The following is a 21,495-nucleotide window of genomic DNA, read 5'->3' as shown; positions in this document are numbered from 1 at the left end:
CTGCATCCAACTCGAGACAACTTTTCAGACCCTGGAGACAATCTTTCTCAGAAGAGACTAACGCGACAAATCTGGAGACTTTTTCTGACATGGGATTAACATTACCAGCAAGCAGCAGTTGGTTAATTTTGGTTAATAAAAATAAATATATATATATATATATATATATATATATATATATATATATATATATATATATATATATATATATATATATATATATATATATATATAAAAATCGAACAGGTCAATTATACATTCGAACATGCCCTCCTCCCCCACATTCGAAGTTAAATTCGAATTTCGAATAAAAAGTGACAGCCCTAGAGTACAGTATATGTGAAAACTGTAAACAGCATTCATAGTTTGACACTTATTGAGAGTTTATTTGAGTTAAAGCCCCATTCAGCAACTTTTCCAAGTTTAGCTATGGGAGAAACAGCGCCCTCTGGGTGCAATAGTATCGATATCGATATCGCCGTTCAAAGTCAACAAAACGCAGCGGCAGAAAGCTCTATGTACATGTTGTGACATCGGGTACTCGCCACGTGATGAAATAATAATCCATAGTTACGTTAAACGTCATTTCCGTAGCAAATCCGCACCGAGTTACTTCCTTGTTTTCCTGAACACAACGCTTCCGCTGTACAGCGCATGCGCGCATCTTGCCTCCGGGACGCAGGCACCAAACTGCTTTGTCCCAGGAGAGGCCTTTGGAGGGCGCTGTGTGACCAATAGAGGTGACATTCTCCCTGTTACAAGTCACTCTACCATCTTCAATGACTAAAAAGCGGTTACATTAAAGTGAAAAAGTTACTGATTGGGGCTTTAAGTTGTGGAACAGTGATGTCATTTGTGCATGAATGACATCACTGGTCCACAACTTAACTCAAATCATCTCTCAATAACTGTCAAAGTAAATGAATGCATGCAAAATTGTTTTGACCGTTTTCGAATATACTACTGCTTTTTGTGTGTGGTTGAAAATGGGTGGAGTTTTCCTTTAATGTAAGACATGATTAATGTAATAGCAATAATTTTTCTCATTGAGTACTTATAGGAAATCATTAGATTAACAGCAACACAGACCCATGTTAGCGTCAGTTCACCTCTTGTCATAATATACTGTATGTACACAGTATGTATGTAAACGTACACTTAATCACATGTCCAGCATGTTGACCAGCTGTCACTCTGTGCCTGTTCTTCTATCAGCTGTTTGCTTCATTATCATCTGTGGTCTAACCCAACACACCCGCCCCACACCTTCTGTTACACAGCACAAGTGTAAGTCACTGTCACCAGTGTCCACTGTCCGCCCTCTCTCTCTACCATCTCTCTATTTGTCTTTCTCTCTCTCCTTCCGCCTTTCTCTCTCTCTCCCTCTCTCTATTTGTCTTTCTCTCTCTCTCTCTCTCTCTCTCTCTCTCTCTCCCTCTCTCTATTTGTATTTCTCTCCCTCCTTCCCCCTTTCTCTCTCTGGGACTTGTGAAGGGGGAAGCTTTCAGCTGCCCTAAATTCCTAACCTGACAGACCCCCCCCCCCCCACACACACACACACACACACACACACAGAGAGAGAGAGAGAGAGAGAGAGAGAGAGAGAGAGAGAGAGAGAGAGAGAGAGAGAGAGAGGTAGTCATGTGCTGATGGGTGCTGGGAAGAAAACTGTCCCTAGCTGCCAGTTGTTCGCTCTCTCGCGCTCACACACTCTCTCTCTCTCTCTCTCTCTCTCTCTCTCACACACACACACACACACACACACACACACACACACACACACACACACACACACACACACACACACACACACACACACACACACACACACACACACACAAATAACAGTCCTGATGAAAAAGAACATACAATAAATGTTAAAAATGCATAAAATATTACACTCCTACCGTATTATAGGAATATCCAAAAAAAGGATTAAGAAAGATCTTTGCTCTTCACCAAGTCACTCCCATCATCTGACACTCCCCACTTCTATATCCATATAGAATATCTATCCATATCTATATCTATCCAAATAGAAGTAATACCTGAATAAATGATCACCCAGAACCATAGAAAATAATGGTAGAAATAATTGGCAGCTAGTTAGTTCAATACATATAAGCTAGTTCAAGAAATAATACTCTGATGTAGTAAGCCAATAATAACTACAGTAGCCTATTACGACCCCCCCCCCCGCCCCCCAGCTTAGTTTTAGATGAAAAAGAATCAAATGCATGAGTGCAAATAAAGGTCACGCAGCTGTTAGCTTGCTATTTATTATTTAAAACAAAGAATGTGCCTATTGTCACAGCCTAGTAAATACGAGTCGACACAAGTTCCCACAAGCAATGTGAGAGTCAGCTGCAGTGCTTTTCTTCGGCTGCTCCTACCTGCTTTGAAAAGACAAGTCGAGGCTACTGTCCTGCACAAACCGCCGCGGACGGGCCCACAAACATCTGCAACAGTCCGCTTCACCCCCTAAAAAAATACACTAAATCATTCCTGGGGGAGATTTGATCTCGGAGAAACTCTGGAGCTGCTCGACAACCACAGAAAGCCTCTTGTAAAAAAAAGTTTCCAGAAGTGATTGGTCGACTCAAAAGTTCCGGGTTGGCTAGAGTCGCTCACGGCGCTTATGTGTCAAGTCAGACAGAATAACATGCGTAGCTTCCGGTCACAACTTCCCTGGTAGATCAAGTGAGGAAATAAATATTTTAGGGACGCATCTAAAATGCAAGTTTTGTTCTTTCATTACATATATTTCTAGCCATATAGGTATGTAAGATGATATCAGCTATAGCCTAGCCCTGTAGTAAATATACAAATAATGACAAATCAATCAAGCCGTACAGTACTTGGGGAAGATTTTTCGACATGATAAAAAAAATGCTTTTATTATGAAAGCAGAGTCGCATGATTTCCGATGTTATTCTAGCTAATTATCTCTAGCATGACGAAACTGCTTCTCCCAAAGTTCCAAGAAGTGTAAATGATTAATAACCCGGAGTTCCGGGTTGAGCACAGCCGCCCCCTGCCGTCCCTTCTCTCTCTCTCCAAGATTTCCATCCCATAACCACGACCTCATATTCCAAGTAACTACTGACCACATTAGGCTACTGGAACCATCTGGGGCTAGCAGGGTGGCCCCAGCCCCTGCCCGCCCTTGCTGCTGTAGTGCTCTTGAGCAAGACACCAAAAGGCTATGGGTCCCAAAGTGGGGTATGGGGATCACAGGTCGATATAAAAAAGGGAAACATTTTGAACTAGTATTTCAGTCTTTTTCTAGTATTTCTTTTTAAGTAGGGGGTACTGCAAGGAAGGGTGCTGCAAGGAACATTGAACTTATTATATTTATATTATTATATTACTTATTATAAACCAAACGTCAAAAATAACATCTCGACCCTTTGCTTTGCTCAGTCTTCAACTAAACCCTAAATATCCAGTATAAAACATATAAAAACATATAAAATGTATATGTTTTAAATATAAAACATATAAAACATATTTTTTTATATATATATATATATATATATTTAAATATATATATATTTTTTTATTGACATTGCAATTCCAATACAAAACAGCAGAGGGTGCTCCAAAAGTCCCAAACCCAAGCCAGAAGCCAGATAGGCAACTGGAGGCCAATTTCCCTAACCTCATGTCTTGGAAAGGTCCAGGACAAATTTGTGCTTAAAAAGCTCATGCCAACAGCCCTGAAAGAATGCAAGAATCAACATGCATATTTACCAGGACATAGCACAACAAATGCTCTTGTTGAAGTCACCCACACCTGGCTTACTCAGACAGACAGAGCAATGAACCAATGGTCCGACTCCGGATACTGCTGGCTGATATGTCAAAGGCCATGCAAATCTCCTACAGCACCTGGCTAACGATACACCGGGTCATAACAAAATGTTTGGCCAGGAGGGGAGTTGTTGGGTATAGTTGCTGTAAAATAAATGATAAAATAAATAAATATATATTTGATCCATTCAAATTTGTATGACCCTTCCCCTCCCTGAGACAAAATTTTAAAAAGCATCACCCTCACCTATTTTCCTCCAGTGACCCCTTCCATAAATAACAAACGGTCCTTAATTATGGCAGACTAAATGGGCAAAAATGGCTAATTAGTGGCCAAAATGAGTGAACACAGGAGCCAGTGAACCCTGGAGCAGCACACGTGAGCAGAGTTTGAATCAGCCAGTGAACCCTGGAGCAGCACACGTGAGCGGAGTTTGAATCAGCTAGTGAAGTGGACTATGAAAACCCTCTGGGGAGAGAGCAGAGGCTGCATGCCAACTCTGTGAGTAAGGTATTCCGCTAGTATTGTAAATGCTATATACCACAGGAAAACACCACTACAGCTACTAACTACACCAATAATGTGTCACAGCTTTAATTACTAACATATTATGCAAACAGGAGATTGAGAAAACCAGACAATAAACAGAATACAAAAGTGTTTATTTTGTTTCAGATGATGCAACTACAGCATAGCAATAGTGAGCCTGTTAAAACCAGTCCGTGGGTTTGATTTCAGCCTCTTACACAAACACGCACAGTACACAGATAGGAATTCCCTGGCTGCTGCATTGAAGGATTAAGCCAACTGACACCATCCAGACACCATGAAATGCTACCAATCAACCAATCAGAGAGCTGATGAGCACCAACCAATCAGTCCGGAGTGATGTAAAGTGCAATGATGGGAGAGAGAGAATGCTTTGAAAAAGCAGAAGGATTTTATTAGGGCCGTAGGAAATCAGTTTATTTTATTTTTCCCAAATTCGGTTATGTATTTTTTCAAATTCCATTTTAATTTTGGGGTTAGGGATCGATATACAGTATTTTTTTAATGACATGGCAACCTTCGACTTGTTTCTCAAAGTGAAAACCTAGTTGTGAGGTGCCGTAAGGGTCCCACGCACCACCGCAAGATCCCAATCGAAAACTGAATTACTGCTCTAGGCCTATTTTACAATTATGAAATCATTTAGGTTTCCCACTACTTTTGATTTTGATAATCAGGCCTACTTTTTTCCAAATTTGTCAAATTATGGAAAGGTCTGCAATATTCCATGTTTTACAGTTGATTCAATTTTTATTACCAAATTGCATGATTCCGTCCAGTTTTGTTGCATTGCGGAAATCATATTTTATGAATGAATTCCTCATACTCTGAAGTATAGCACAAAATTAGTAGTGGCAGTAATAATACATCTAGCAGGAATAAAAAAATAGATGCTATTCTATACAAGCAATAGAGTGGTCAACATAGGTAGGTACTGACAGTCTGACTAGTAACAACCCATCCTGAGTTGCTACTCCTCTGTCCCCTGCAGAGAGAGAATAGAATCAGATTGATGAGAGTAGGTAGGCAGTGTTTCATATACCATCAAAAGAAAAGGAAACCAGGGAATAGTAATAACTACTGAATAGGGATCAATGCCAAATATACAAAGTCGAGCAGCGTTACAAAATGCTAGCATACTTCCTGACATGGTGACTATATTCACTGCATCAATAAAAAATACATGAGAAATACAACATACACTTCCTTTTACATACGCATAGATTCATTGAATAAAATGCTTCATATACATACATTGTAGCTGAAAGATGAATCGCACGAGTGCCACAGAATTTGTTTTGAAGTGAGGAGAAGAAAGAATTGGAGAGGGGGGGGGATCATAATATACCAAGTCAGAACAATGGACTCACGATAAACCAAACTTGCACAAAACAAACAAAAAAAAAAGAGTTGCAAAATGGTTGCGGCAATAAAAATGTACAGGGCAAAAGTCCAGAGGGCAAAGTGAAAGTGAAAGCCATCTTTCGATCAAGCCTCTCAAAGTAGAAGTGCTATCAGAGTAGCAGTCCAGGCTCTCACGTCTCATTATTACCACCTAGAAATGAGCACTTCCCAATCCCAAAGTGGACGCGAAGGAGGAACTTTGGTTCGTTGAATTTTCTTTTAGTTTGATTTGTACAATATTCATTACACCATATTAACAAGCATGACGACAAGCATAACCCCCTCCCCCCGCCCCGTTACGTTCTGGTCAGTCTCCATTTACGTTCACGTCAACGTTTGTTAACTTCAAATGTGCTGGTCAGAGCCCGGGGTTTCCCAAGAACATGTGTCCTACTGACATACAACAGCACTCCCAACACTCAGAGAGGGGTTGATGGACACAGATGCCCAGTTATGAAACAAGCACGTCATACATAAGAGTATGCATGCTCTGAGTCTGGTACCTTTATTTGCTAGCTATTGCGGTCTGCATTACAAAATATATACTCTCTATGTACATGAGGACAGTGCATATTCCACCAGCCTGTGTTTGGAGCCGGCAACAGACAAGAATGTCCCAATGCACCAGCAACTGCCGTGAGAAGGGCAGTGCTCCATGAGTCTGCTGTGGAGCCTGACCTGACATTATTTTTGTTTTTCCTGGAGACTTGACTTTTTAACTCCGTGAACAGTGAGAGATAAGAGGGCTCAAAACCAATACAAAACATAACACAGACACACACAGTATGTATACACGCATACATACACTCACCCACTCACTCACACACAGGGTCGCAGACACACAGACAGCACTTTATCATACAGAATAATCCAAAAATAGAAATCGCTCGTTCATTTGTTTTTGTGGCAAAAGCAGTAGGAAAAATGTGTTTGTTCTCGCTTGTGTTTCTTCACGAGGCTGTACAGCGCGCGGCTGGCTGACGGAGCTCGAGATGAGCTCGCGGTGCCAGCAGGGCGGAGGTGTCCTTGAACGCCACTGATCAGGCATCAGCCTCCCCGGGTCCCCTCCTCACCTCCATCGCCGGCGGGGGGGAAACTGGTAAAAAACTGAACGCAGTTGAGCGCGTCAGAGGTTGAGGATGGGGACGTCAAAGAGGTCGCACAGGCCTTCCGTCTCGTCCAGGTTGTAGATGTAGTCGTGGTCGCCGGGCGGAGGGGAGAGACGGAGGAGAGGCGAGAACACTGGAGGAGGAAGAGAGGCAGAGACAAAGAGAGCAGGTATGATGCTCTGGTTCAAATACATTCAAGAGCTTCTTTTTATAGCGTGGCCGAAGGCAGAGCCATCTGGAACAGGGGTTTGTCTACGTCTGTCTGTCTGTCTGTCTCCACGCTGCTACGTGCATCACGTCAAGTGAAGAGATTGTATTTAGATTGAGGTTTATAATATGTTGGCAGGACTGCCCACTTTCAAAAAGGTTGGCAGTTGTAAAACTCTGGAATGACATTTTGTGCCCCACACGTGATGACAACGCTTCGTTCACAAACTAACTTGCTACATCTACATCCATAGCTAAAGATTGCACAGGGAAGCCACACCGTTATTCGACTGTCTTGTTGTTTCACACGTGACTCTGCAACAGTGCGTCTGCAAACAAACTCACCTTCTGATGACATCACACATGACTCTGTGACAGTGTGTCTGTAAACAAACTCACCTTCTGATGACATCACACATGACTCTCCAGCAGTGTGTCTGTAAACAAACTCACCTTCTGATGACATCACACATGACTCTCCAGCAGTGTGTCTGTAAACAAACTCACCTTCTGATGACATCAATTCCTCCAACAGGTCTCCACTCATGATCTCTGCCAGAGAGAGACAGAAAAGAGGAATGAAGCCTTGAAAACCTTCAGTCGGCAAGACGACGAAGACAATGTGGTCGTAGAAAGTTCTGTAATTATTTGGATAGTCCGTCTACAGAGTATTTGTAACATTTCAGCAGCTATAAGTTGACATTCAACTTTCACTTTGCAGATGTTTTAACAGCTTATTAGTTTAGATTGAACAAATAGATTCAGTATGCTGCCCGTTTCACACACCCTCACCTAGTTTAGTGGTTCTCAACCTTTTTGAGCCGTGACACCAAAGAAACCTTAGGCCCCCCTCAGTCCCACCACTACCCAACCCACGACAGCACGCACAAATTCACACACTGATTTCACTCACTCACTTAAGTAGTTTTTATAGCTTTATAATACATTAAATCATTGGTGTGGGAGATTTAATCATCAATGGACCTTCATCCCGCGAGCCCCCCAAAATGATATTGCGACCCCCAGGTTGAGGACCACTGACCTAGAGTAATATGTAGGTATGTTCATGAATGATCACATATACTCTACAGATGGGTGATTCCCACACTGTGGTCCGTTCTGCCTGGTGGTCCGCCAGAGAACTGCATTTCCCCCCCCTTCTTTTTACAGACAACAGTTTTTACATAATGTTAACCAACCTTGAGGAGTAGGCTTAGGCCGATTTTCGGAAATACTGCGATATTCTTCAGAAATATCACATTCAGAGGCTGTACCGGGCTCAATTTTAAAGCCAGAAGTTTCTGTATCATATGAAACTAGAACGACCGCAACGCGGACTTATGCCTCCGCCATTAGTTCATTCTGGAGTCCAAATCGCCATTTGAGGCAAATTGGAAGAGATTCCGCCAAGGCGCTCCTGTGATGTTGCGTTACAGAGCTTGGAAATTGGGTGTGTGAGAGGTCACAGTGACCTTGAACTTTGACCACCAAAATGTACCGTAAATTCCGGACTATAAGACGCACCGGTCTATAAGCCGCGGGACCAAAATTGACTATTTTTTTCTTCTATAAGCCGCACCGGTCTATAAGCCGCGGGTGTTTTGATGTTTAATTACCATATGAAAGGGTTCGTGCACAGAGAGGAATGTCGGGAAAGAGATGGCTGTTTGGGGAAGCTCCCATTTATTAACATTTCAACAAAACAAAACAAAAGTCAGGTCACTAATCCCCAGACAAAATCACACAACAATAGGCTATATGTGCAGCAAACCTGTAACCAGAGAAGTCAAGTCACTAATCCTCGTCTTCCTCTTCTTCCTGCGTACTGAAACCACCAAAGTCCTCATCTTCAGTGTCGGAAACGAACAGGTTCAGGGTGGCTTCGTCAACCACTCTCCTCTCTCCTTCATTGTCACTCAAAACCAACGAACTCCTCTTCATCACTGTCGGCATCGAACAGCCTCTGAAGCCTCTGACGGCCCTCAGCGCCAGCTGTGGCGGCGTCATCCTCTTCATCCCGCAGCAGTCCAGCGTTTTGGAACCCGTTGGTGATTGTGGATGTTTTCACACTCCTATAATATTCCGTGATCTTCCTTTGTGTGAATTCGCCGAAGTTTGTGATTTTCTCCTGGTAGTCGGGAGGGAGTTGTTCAGTAGTTCTCCCCCGGACGGACAGTCCCTTTCGTCTCATGAATCGGAAGCACCAAGATGGCCCACCTCTGAAATGTTCAATTTTCATCTCGGTGGCGACTGTTTTGGCCTTCAGTCGGATCTGCACCGTGGAAACGCCTCGGCCGTCTGCTCTTTGGGTCAACACCCAGTCTTCAAGGGAATCTTCTAGTTCCGGCCATCTGCTTTTGTGGCCTCTGAAGGACTTTTTGGTCTTCTTACACTGAGACAGTTCCTCCTGCTGCTTCTTCCAACGTCTCACCATCGACTCATCGATGCTCAGGGTACGCGCTGCTGCTCTGTTTCCCTCTTTTAGTGCGAGTTCGACTGCTTTCAGCTTGAAAGCTGCGTCGTGTGAATTTCTGCGTACCTTCCCCATGGTAAGTGAGAGTGTTGCTTCTACTGCTCGTCTTGTTGTGAATATTCCTTGATCTTCCTTTGTGTGAATTCGCCGAAGTTTGTGATTTTCTCCTGGTAGTCGGGGGAGGGAGTTGTTGGTCGAGTGGCCGTTTGCTTACCGTAATTACCATATGTAAGTGGTCACGCACAGAGGGGATTGTCGGGAAAGAGATGGCTGTTTGAGGAAGCTCCCATTTACCGTATTACCGTAACATTTCAACAAAACAACATAACACAACACCACCGTTGTTTATTTTTACAGTGCACACAGTGTCCGCGGTGTGGTGAAAAGAGGGCAAGAGAGGAAATTAAAACAGAAGTGGATTTATAGTTAGAAAGAGTGCTAAAAAAGAGAGATTTTATTTGTATTTTTTTTTTTTTTTCTGAAAAAATCCATAGATAAGACGCACCGTTATATAAGCCGCAGGGGCCAAAAAACGGGAAAAAAGCCGCGGCTTATAGTCCGGAATTTACGGTAATCAGTTCATCCTTGAGTCCAAGTCGATGTTTGAGACAAGTTTGATTAAATTCCGTCAAGGCATTCCTGAGATATCGCGTTAACAAGCTTGAAAATGGCGTTGGAGAGCTCACCTTGACCTTTGACCTTTGACCACCAAAATCTAATCAGTTCATCCTTGACTCCAAGTCGATGTTTGAGACAAGTTTGATTAAATTCCGTCAAGGCATTCCTGAGATATCGCGTTAACAAGCTTGAAAATGGCGTTGGAGAGGTCACAGTGACCTTGACCTTTGACCTTTGACCACCAAAATCTAATCAGATCATCCTTGAGTCTAAGTCGATGTTTGAGGCAAATTTGATGAAATTCCGTCCAGGCGTTCCTCAGATATCGCGTTAACAAGCTTGAAAATGGCGTTCGAGAGGTCACAGTGACCTTGACCTTTGACCTTTGACCACCAAAATCTAATCAGATCATCCTTGAGTCTAAGTCGATGTTTGAGGCAAATTTGATGAAATTCCGTCCAGGCGTTTCTCAGATATCGCGTTAACAAACATCGTACGTACGTACGGACAGCCGTACGTACGTACGGACGGACAACCCGGATCCATAATGCCTCCGGCCTGGCTATCGCCGGCGGAGGCATAACTAGAAGACCTAAGGCATCGATTCGTACCAACCATGCTAGCTAGCTTGTCAGGAAGATGGCTAAATACCACTCCAATGTAAGGAATAAAACAAAAAACAAAAAAAACTAAGGGGTCCTCTTTTTCATAGCCTGATGTTGACAGGTGTGCGTGCGTGTGTCCGTTTGGAACCAGTAGCAGGGCTCCAAAGTGCGACCTATTAGGTCGCATGTGCCACCTAATTTCAAAATGTGCGAGTTAATTTGCAATCAGGTCGCACTCGTGCGACTTGGGAGAATGAGAGAGGATAATATTTTTTTCCCCCCCAACCAATCGCCTGCTTCAGATCGCATCTTTCTGTCCCCTCTGCTCCCCGTCTGCCTGCGCGTGCCTCTGTGCTGTTTTTATTGGTGCAGCGCCTGCAGCAAACACTTGCCCAGCCTGTCACACAGACACAGGTCCCTGCCTTCAAAGGGTAGCCGACAGCACGCGATCAAACACATACCGCAGCTGTTGTTTTGAAATTGAGCAAGAGGGAAAGCAGAGAACGGGTAACGCTTCCTTGTGCAGACAGGAGAAACGCCATTGAAACGCCGAGCTGGAGTCGCCTTCCTCTGTGCCAGCCAGGAGAAAACGGGAGAAAGTGATCAAGAGATGTGTTTGATCATCGGAGGAATGAGGAAATGATCGATCAGTTTGCGAGGGCGGTGAGGACGTGTTGAATAGCCGAGGGGAAAACGGGAACGATCATAGATATGACAGGGAGACATGGACGAGGACGGTGTACCAGAACAAATCAAAATAAACACAGGAACAGCTAGGCAGCAGCGGGCAGAAGGCACTCACAGCAGCCCGCTGTCCTTCTCAAGAGCTCTTCAGTTGGTTCATGAAATCGCTGGGCTGCTCGCCCTCCAGTGTTGCTCCTGGCCAATCCCAGCGCCACAGGGCGTGGTTATTGCTTATCCTATGTTGGGTTAGAAATCTAAAAGGGGGATCGTGTGTGTGTGTGTGTGTGTGTGTGTGTGTGTGTGTGTGTGTGTGTGTGTGTGTGTCTGTCTGTCTGTCTGTCTGTCTGTCTGTCTGTCGGTGTGTCTGTCTGTCTGTCTGTCTGCACACTCACACCGAGTAAACTGTATTGTTGAATGTAAAAAAAAAGCACTTCATGTGTGTATATATATATATATATATATATTTTTTTTTTGTCATTTGTGTCCTAACGAATAATATTTACATGTCTGATGTCAATACAGTTCAAAATAAAAGAATTGAGAGTGAGTTATGCCTGAGATTGTGCCCTTTTACAAAAATGCTTTTTTCTCCCTTTTCTCTTCCCAGACAGGCTTTTTTGGTGAACATGGGGTGTATAAAAAGGGTTATAAGTAGAGTACAGAACATGCTAAAAGCTAACTTTCTTTTTGGGGGTGAAAGTAGAGACTTAGATCTTCATTTCGAGGTATTGGACATCACTGTAGTCCTAGTACAGAATTTACTGTGGGTCTTGAAAGATGACCAAACATTATGGAAATACTTGGCCTGTGCCAAAAATGCCAGTCAGATATTGGCAGTGAATGAGTTAATTATAGGCCAGACCAAGCCATTAGAGAAAGATATGATATTAATTGGGAGCTGAAATCAATGAGGTATCTGGGAATCAATTTGCCACAAAAGCACATACTTAAGAGACTCCAATTTGATCTTTGATAATACTGCTGTTCACCTATGTAGGATATGCTTTCAGTGCAAGACTCATTTCATTCCCACTTCATGGGAAAAATAACACTACAAAAAGACAAAAAAAAATAAAAAATACAAATAATAACAAAACATTTAATAGCCTAGAGGACTATCAACTATCCACTTAAATGGCAAAAGCACAAATTAAAATGCTGATAATACACTAATATGACAACTGTACAAGTTAGTCACTGTACCTCAAGAGCATACCTACCTGAAAAGACCACATGTAGCACTGTCAAAAAATATCCTTCCATGCAAGTGGAAGCTGCTGTCCCTTTTACTAGACTCATCTCCTGGGACATTAAATAGTGATTAGCAGGCTATAGTTAAAAAAAACAACAACATATAAGTAACAGCCAAAGACTTTGCGAGAGAACTTGTGAAACATCAAAACCAGCAATTTATAGTTATTGCCTAAGTCCATTTCTCTTCTCTCATACTAAAGGTAGAGGTGTTTTCCTAAAGACTCCTCAAGGGTGCTTGAGGAGTCCTCTTCTTCCTTTCACCAAAAGCCCAACTGTCATGATCAAATCACAGTCTTCTCACTCATTAACTCACATCAAAAAATATGGTGCTACCTAATTTATTTTTGTGCTACCTAATGAAACAGTAGGTAGCACTAGTGCTACCTGGAAAAAAACGAGTTTGGAGCCCTGACCAGTAGCCTTATGGTGTTATTTAGCCTTTCTGATGCTATTGCATGGTGAAATCAGCTAATTTTATTTTATGGGGGATTGGGGATTGGTATATGGAGTGGAAGTGGTCCCTGGGAAATGTAGTTTGGTATAGTGGTACTTGGTCTGAAAAGTTTGGTTCTCTGTGCTATAGATAGTCTCTTGTTACAATAAATAATAAATGTTACAAATACTCTAGAGTCTTCGTAGGTGGACTATGCAAACAAAGTGTTACCAAAATATCACACGACTGTTGGAAAAAAGAAACAATTTATTTAATTTGTGAAATATTTTAGAACCATTTACCTTTTGTTGGGTCAAACATATCAGAGAGCTCTTTGGGAAAGTCCAGCACTAGAGTAAAACCACAGGAAACATTTCAGTCACTAAATGCATACATCGGTTCACATCATAATTCTCTTTCAAGTGTTTCTACAAGCTGTATTTCGCAGTAAAAAAAATAATAATCAAAAGAGCCCAGCACTACACACGTAGTACAACACTCACGTTCAGAGGGATCCGACTTAATTGGTTCAAATACTGCAGAGACAGAAGAGGAGGCGGATCCATCCAACGAGGCAGACGATTGGAGTTGCTGAGTAACCAATGGCGTTGTAGCAGGTGTATCTGTTGTTGGGCTGAGGGAGGTGTTGCTCGTCACTTCTGGAATAAAATAAGTATGAATCAATATGAAATATACTCTATAGGATATTATTGGAGGATATAGACCGTATAAAGAATATGGACAGTTACCGTGACGTTAGTCTCACGTGGTCAGACCCAACGTCTTACGTCGGCAAACTTCCATTGCATTCATGTAGTTAGTCACTCGCTAGCTAGCGTTTGCTAAATCGTTAGCCTCGGTGGCTTCCATTCAAACTGCGCATGCTCACGACGTGACCATTTGAATGCCAAGCATGTCGTGTACAGTCTCGTAAACATGAGTTCACGACTTTGAAATGAAGGCCGCATTCCTATGGTCAAATCTGATTGGCAGGGCTGTTACGGAAGCTCTCTGCATGCATTGGTGCATCGTTCAAAATGTACCGTCCCACGAGTTCCGTCATTCAATTCAGGTGTCTGCGATCGATATGGGATGACATCATCTCATTTAACACCATCAGCACAATAGCTACCAAATTTAATACCTCTCAAATGGCAATTCAGACTTCTTCATCCTTTTTAAGGGCCTTCATTTTCCCTAAATTGATTGATCAACTTTTAATACTTTTCAAGACCCCGCGGATACCCGGTTTTATTGAACAAAAAGACACCATTTCAGCTCATGGGGCCTTGGTCCCACCCCTACCTGTCGTGGAGGCTGTCTGATTGGCTGCTGCTGTGGCAGGAGCAGCTTTTATAGAAGCGACTGGACCTGCTCTGGGGACCTGAGGGGTGGAAAGGGGAAGGAATGGGAAAGGGAGAATGTTTTTAGAAATTACATTGTTTAACAAGGACAATTGTATTTGTACTGAGGCTAACAAAATACAAGAATATGACGTTTTAAATATTTACAACATTTTCCATGGTGGTTTGGCATACTTTGTCAAAATAATGTCAAACAACTGTCTTGCAAAAAAAAAAAAGTGAAGTGTTTATGGTTAAGAACCGAGCTTCTGACTCCACTCCAGTACATCTGCCGAATTGGGATCAATGTTCACCACAACCGTCTATCCTTCTCTGCGTTCTTACTTAGGAGTGGACCACTCAGTCATTTAAAATGAACCAATAGTAGGTAAATACAGTACTACCGTAATTGCATAGAGCAGCGGTTTTCAAAGTATGAGGCGTGCCTCCCCTGGGGGGCGTGAGCCAACTTCAGGGCAGGCGCGACGCAGAAAAATCAGAGAGAAGAAAATGCACAGCCAACTTAAGTTGGCCATGCTGGCTGTACAACAAGTGTGCAGCTTCCACCGTGCGAATCAGCACCCATAGTCTGGCTGGCTGCCTCTGTTGACGTAAGCTCAGGCTGTCAGAGGAGAAACCAGGAAGAAGGAAATCACGATTTTTAAAAATGCGTGTTTCACAAATCCGATCGTGGCAATTCTTTGTGTGTACATCAAACACATATATATGCATATTTTTGTGTCTGTTGGGGAGCTATTTCAGATGAATTTTACAAGATTTATGGGGCTGGGGAACTATCCGTCAGCCTGGCTGCAGACACACTCCATAGGGGTTGAACATGCAGAGAACGCAACAAAATACATTGGATACACTGCACCTGCACGGGGTGGGTATCCCCCTAGTTATAAGAAAGAGGTGTTAAAAAAGGATTTAAAGTCCTTCAGAGCGGATAAAGAGAGAAAAGCTTGTATCTCTGGGGGACCTGGGAGGCAGCAGTGGGTGGCTGGGAGGTAGGTGTTGGTGCTGGGAGATTCTTCAGGATGTCTTCTGGAGGAGGGACCGGCAGAACAACAGGAGACTGACTAGACGGGTCCTTATTGACCAGCAGAACCTCGATGGCACCGGAAGAACTCTTCATACGGATCTGGTATTTCCTCTGTCCGTTGAGGACCTGGACACAGACGTGTGCACACATAAACAGCCAGACATGAGAGACAGCTGGAGCAAAAGGCAAATACAACATGTTACAAACTCCACGCACACAACTTACAGATTCTGGTATGGGCACCTCTAGCTGTGTGCCGGTGGGAGCACGGATTGCTAGCAGAGTGTCACCTGGGGAAGTGGCAGAGAGGGGGTGGGATGAGTCAGACATGGTGACAGAAAAAGGGAATGAAAAAAGGGAGAGGACTGGCTAGATGAAAAGCTTACCTTTGAACGCTCCACAGAGGTCTTCGTGTTTTACATATGCCATAGTGTTACTGTGTTAAGGGCCAATATGCAGAATATAACCAGCCTGATTCCCAATGAAAGCCCAGTTTAGACCAAAGATTCATGACAAGACGAGTTGAAACTTGCAACTACTTGCAACCAGCCGCTGCAACTTGACCAGCTGAATTGCTGGCAACGCCATCAGCCAGCTGGAGTCAAGATGAGACGGGCCAATTGACACCGCTGCAACATTCTAAAACGGTTTTGTCTCGTTGCAAATCATTGGTGTAAACTGGGTTTGGGTACAGAACCTCTGTACCACATTAATTAAATATTTACACCCGGGATTAAAATGTGTTTCGGGTGATCAGATTGCAATCAGATAGTGCTTGACCACATGAAAGTACAGGTGTAAAGGTAACCAAGACACATTGAGGACAGATTGTGTGATCAGATCGGCCAAACCACCTCCGGAGGTGGTCAGGGACACATTGTGACCACATTGAACACAAGTGTAAATGCAATGCGCTCTCAATCCATATACAACAGTCAATGTTCTATTTTCTGCTTTTCTTCTAGCTGTTCCATTATTAGCTTTTACCCACTTAGTCATTACACATTACTGATGTTTATTTATCAAAAATCTCATTGTGTCAATAATTTGTGAAAGCACCAAAAGTCATCCCTACAATATTGTCGGAATATCGATATCGAGTTACTTGGTAAAAATATATATATCATGAGAATTGCCAGCCCTAACACTCCACTGGTGCATACCCTCCCCCTAAGCACCTAGAATGTGTTTTGTGAGGAGAGGGTCCAAGAAGACACAAGTGAGAATATCAGGCACACACACACACACAGAGTTTGGTGAAGGATATGGGCTGTTGTTGGAGTCGTCTGTGACGTTCTTGATGCTCTGTTGGACCCAGACTCTCTGTTGGTCGAGCTCGTTCTCCCTGACAGCCAGGTCGTCCAGCTCTGCCTTCAGATCAATCAGCTTATCAGCGATCTCCCTGGTGTTACAGCCTGGACCCACGCCCCTGACACACACACACACACACACACACACACACACACACACACACACACACACACACACACACACACACAGCTTATAATTTCAATGATAATAAACAATAAACACTATTTGTTAATGTACATTTAAATTGTCCGTTTGCATTTATGAGTTCAAACAGTCAAGTGAGTCAACAGCCTGAGTCAAGCTTCAGTTCTTCTGCATGGCTTTGGCATATGGTGTGTTTGGCCAGTTCACGTATATAGCCCACTCATTATCTGCCTACACTTTGTTTACTCTCATGAAGCTGATGTCAAGGCAAGACAAAATCCTGACCAGTTTAACAGGAAGTAGACCATTCCACACAAACCGAGTGCTTATTAGGAAATGCATTTTCTTTTCAAAATCACCTGTCAAATCCCACTTTAACCCCTGTGCACACAAATACTTCTGATGAGTAAGGGGGAGAAAACGTTGGCAATCTGGCTTTTAGGTATTTTGCAGATTTTTTTTGTATTATTATTTAATGGATTATTAATTTGCCGTATGCCCAAGTTCACGTGGTCTGTTAATGAAAATAAAAAAACATATAGGGAAATACACCGTCTTAGTTGCGTGTGCCGATCAGTGTTGTGATTAAAGGGTTCGGTGGGCCCCGGAAGATTTTCAGATGTCAAAGTGGGCCCCGCGGTATTCTTAAATTTGGGAACCCCTGCTATCAAGTGTTCAGTGAATCTGGCCCGGGATCTTTCAAACTTAAAATGAACAGTTGATATAATTCACAGGGGCACACCGGGGGAAACCTCAATCTATATAATTCCCGGTAGTCTCTGATAGCAGAGTTTATTGTGTGAACTCACTTCCATTGGATACTGTTCTTGGACTTCTTCTCAATCAGTCCGATTCCCTCCAGCACATTAGTGATGTCGTAGATACGTCGCTTCTGTCGCACTGCCAGGGTATCTGCCGCCTGAATGGCAAGACAAAAGGAAAGAAAAATGAAACAAACAAGAGATTTTAGCAGTCCTGTAGTCCATCCATAATAAGCATAAAGGGCACTGAGAGATCGCAACCAAAAGCCTGGAGGTTTAATTACCCAACAAAATTGCATCACTAAATGCCCAATATACTCGGACATATACGGTGTCCGTACGCGTTCATTTCGTGCGTATTTCTGTCCGTCCTCTGAAAGCCTACGGATAAGCATGAAACGGAGCAGAACCACACACACTCTCACACATTTGACTCTCTACTGCCCACTGGTGGATGTATTGCTTAACATGATACCAATGTGAAAGACGCATGGAAGTATGTGGGCAGTGACGATTACACCGTTTGAAACGGACGCATTTATTTCCGTATGAAAATGGGGAGTATAATTGGGCCTTAAGTTAAGAGCAGCTCAGAGTGCTCTTCCTTCCTACACAGGAACAGGAATAAACTATGATAACCATGTGGCCGCCCGGTGCTGATAAGTGCAGGCTTCTTCATTAGGCCCTCTGAGAGGCACTGTACTCTGAAGCAAGGTCCTGCTGATGGAGGGTTGGTGCTGGTAATCTGTGAGATATTTTAAAGTGCTTCTTTTTATGCCATAATTGCATTATTCACTCATTCACCCGAAGACATAAAGGTGAAGGGATCTGAAATCAATAGAAACGTCAATGCGCATTCTCAATTCTTCATGATACATCGCTATGTGTCACAAGTTATGTTACCTCATCCGGCAGTGTCAACATCTAGCTACAATTCCAGCCAGTGATCCAGTGACCTTTTTATGACGGTTTGTCGTGTATTAGAAAACAAATTCATTTTAGGGTGTTTAAAGTTCAGGTAAAGGTCTGGTAGATGAGTGACTAGTCACACCCAGAGCAGGCCAGACCGAAAGCTTAAACTAGCCCAACTCCTGATAAAGACGACTAGGACTGACATCACCCCAATCCTGGGGAAAAGAACAGGACTGGACACAAATCATCTTCTGGGGTCTGTCGCAGTATGTTTGATTGACTCAGTGAGTGATTCATGCGATAATACTCATAACGACATCATAACGACACAAAAAAAAAGCACTGTGTGTTTATGTCAATGAGTAAACAACACGAGGGTGAAAGAGAAAGGAAAAAAATAGCATATGAGAGTCCAACATTTTACTGCCCGACTAGAACAAAGCACAATGCAGAAGCAAGGGTGTCACTGTCAACAGCCAGTCAACCACTGAGGTCACACTGTGACACACAAAGGGCACAGCTCGGTTGTACATAGTGTTCAGTTGCTCAAGCTGTCATCTGGTTGGCTCAATTCAATTTCACTGTTTTGATGAAGTGTACTGTATGTTTCATAAACCAAAATGGGTGCCCATGTGTCTGAAAAGTTTGCTTATACTGTAGGTTCCCATATGTAGGAATGGGAATAGAGAACCCGGAAAAGTTTAGACCCGGTTCCAAATTGTCCAAATACTTGGAATCATATTGCAGGTTGTCAATTCCTTTTATCAATACCGGCATGTTTTTCTGACCGTTGAGCATGCTGAATTGCAAAAACTCATGCATTATGATGTCAAACTCTGCATGGATGCTGCTGGAAACTTGCAAGGAGTAATTGGCTGAGAGGAGGAAATGGTCCAAAGTGTGGCTTCATTTCACAAAGAAAGATGTCCACCGTGCTACTACTTGTAAGTTAACGTCTGTAAAATTATCATTTCGAGGGTGGAAAGTCTGGAAACACCAGCAATACATTGAAACATGACATGTTATATCCTTTTGTGAAAACTAGCATTGTCATTTTTATTTTAATGTTCAAATGTTATGAGGCAGATATTCTACACTGTGTTCAGACTCAACAGATCATAAAACAGAAGCGTTGATGCTGAAAACCTGTTCAGGCCTATGTTTCTTCCCCACACAGAAAATTGATCAGGAATCGATAAAGAATCTGACCGTCGATAAACAGAATCGATAGAGGCATTGGTGTCAATAAAATCTCATCAATTCCCATCCCTACCTGGGACCCCCAGGTTAACATCAATAGCTTCACTGGTATGATGAGTCTGTTATGATCGGAGGAATACTGCAGAATTGACAAACACTGTCGAACAGTGTTCAAGATCTGAGTTCCTGCAAAAGAGGATTGATCCGTGCTGAGTTTACTGTAAACATTTTAGTTGCTGGAGTGTGAACGTTTAAATGAACACAGATTGGCTCATCAAGGAGAAGGCAGGCCTGTTTGGTTTACCTTTGGACACGCCTTCTGTTAAATGCACATTTGAAAACGATCATCGTTAGAATACGCCTTTCAGTTCAACGTTGGAAAAAGTTGTTGTCGGGTGGATGCACGTCGCGAAGTGACAAGGGCATTATCAGCAAGCAGAGAAAGTTGTTCATGTGTGAAGACACAGTAACGCCCAGAACAACACGAGAAATGCTGACCCACTTTCTTATAATTTAAATGTACAGGGGGCAGAGACATAGGAGTTGACCGACTTTCTCAAAGTTCAGGGTGTGCTTTGCTTGTCTTGGGTAAACCTTCCTAGTTATGACACGGCATTCAAGTGAATGTTTTAAAGTCTATACTATACTCCAGTTACAATGACAAAGAAATTGCTAACCCGTAAGAAATGAGCATCGTCCATTCAAACTAGCCTGACACACAGCTAGGCTAGGCTAACAAGCTAGCTAGCTAGCTAAATTGCATTGAACGCCCCACCAGCGGGCAGGCTCAAACTGACATGTGCTAGCTAACAACAAAGACTGGTTCGAAGAATTGCATGCTTTGCTTACAGCTTTGAGATCCAACACCCCGTCCTTCGCCTCCTGCAGCAAAGTCACGAATTTGGTCGTGAGCAATCCCAGACTCTTCTCGTGTCTGCTGGGGGTCTGTGGCTGCAGTGCGTCCCCCATGGCTCCCAGTTCGCTTCTACTACTGGCCGACTCAACCTCCATCACCCGGGACAAGCAGCTCCGCACTTCCCCCCTGCCTGCCTGCCTCCACAACAACCGGCCGCTCAGTCAAGTCCGACTCCGTAGAAAGCACACCGACGAGAAAAGGGAGCCCGGGGAAGTGTGCAACAGATACTAGTCTTCAGTGTACGAGTCCGGCTCGGTTTTCTCCAGAATATTTCGCCAAACAGGCCCAGGCTAGTGTTTCAATGAGCGAGCAGAGCAGGCAGACGGTGGTGGAGACTGGAGAGCCGTTGAAGACGCGAGGTATGATGGGACACGGTTCGTTTGGCTCAGGGAGCGTCTGCGATGAGTTGGGTCGTTTCAAAAGCGTAAAACACAAGACTAGCGTGGTTTTAAAAAGGTAACGAAACCGTTGAATATTTTCAAATAGACTAATTGGTTGTATGTGACTAATTTATCCATGAAGCGTCATTTTAGGATTTAAAATGTTCGTTATTCGGACTGGTGAAACACGTCTACTTTTACATGTGCCCTTATACACGCAAACTTGAAGAAAACACACGCACGCTCACGTGCTCACAGCCTCAACTTTCCTTTATAAAAAAAAGACGTTATCATTATTTTGAAATGTTTATGGGGAAGAGCCGAAATTAGCCC

General features: G+C 43.2%; 2 protein-coding genes across 2 annotated transcripts in view; both read right to left on the bottom strand.

The window, feature by feature from the left end:
• The window catches only part of elmo3 (engulfment and cell motility 3), a 35,837-nt gene extending 33,260 nt beyond the window's left edge, over positions 1-2,577 (bottom strand). Inside the window, exon 1 of the mRNA XM_083654258.1 lies at positions 2,394-2,577. The gene's annotated coding sequence lies outside the window, so the exon portion shown is untranslated. The remainder of the gene's footprint in view (positions 1-2,393) is intronic.
• A 1,889-nt stretch (positions 2,578-4,466) lies between these two features.
• Positions 4,467-21,096, bottom strand: e2f4 (E2F transcription factor 4). The gene is made up of 11 exons (XM_083654486.1): positions 20,716-21,096; positions 17,803-17,912; positions 16,807-16,967; positions 15,925-15,969; positions 15,764-15,828; positions 15,476-15,664; positions 14,456-14,534; positions 13,654-13,809; positions 13,453-13,500; positions 7,591-7,635; positions 4,467-7,009 (listed from the first exon to the last, which is right to left on the bottom strand). Exons 1-11 carry the CDS (start codon positions 20,875-20,877, stop codon positions 6,894-6,896), a joined length of 1,176 nt encoding a protein of 391 aa, XP_083510612.1. The 5' UTR covers positions 20,878-21,096; the 3' UTR covers positions 4,467-6,893.
• Between the last annotated feature and the right edge of the window lie 399 nt (positions 21,097-21,495).

Source organism: Poromitra crassiceps (assembly GCF_964638095.1).
Source record: "Poromitra crassiceps genome assembly, chromosome: 18".
NCBI classification, from domain to species: Eukaryota; Metazoa; Chordata; class Actinopteri; order Beryciformes; family Melamphaidae; genus Poromitra; species Poromitra crassiceps.
This window is presented reverse-complemented; position numbering and strand designations above follow the sequence as displayed.

Coding starts and splice junctions, on each gene's coding strand:
- e2f4 (XM_083654486.1), bottom strand. CDS start 20,877: ATGGAGGTTGAGTCGGCCAGTAGTAGAAGCGAACTGGGAGCCATGGGG. Junction 16,968..17,802: donor AAGAACAGTATCCAATGGAA/GTGAGTTCACAC, acceptor TGTGTGTGTCAG/GGGCGTGGGTCCAGGCTGTA. Junction 14,535..15,475: donor CACCCACTGCTGCCTCCCAG/GTCCCCCAGAGA, acceptor TCCACCCCTCAG/GTCCCCAGAGCAGGTCCAGT.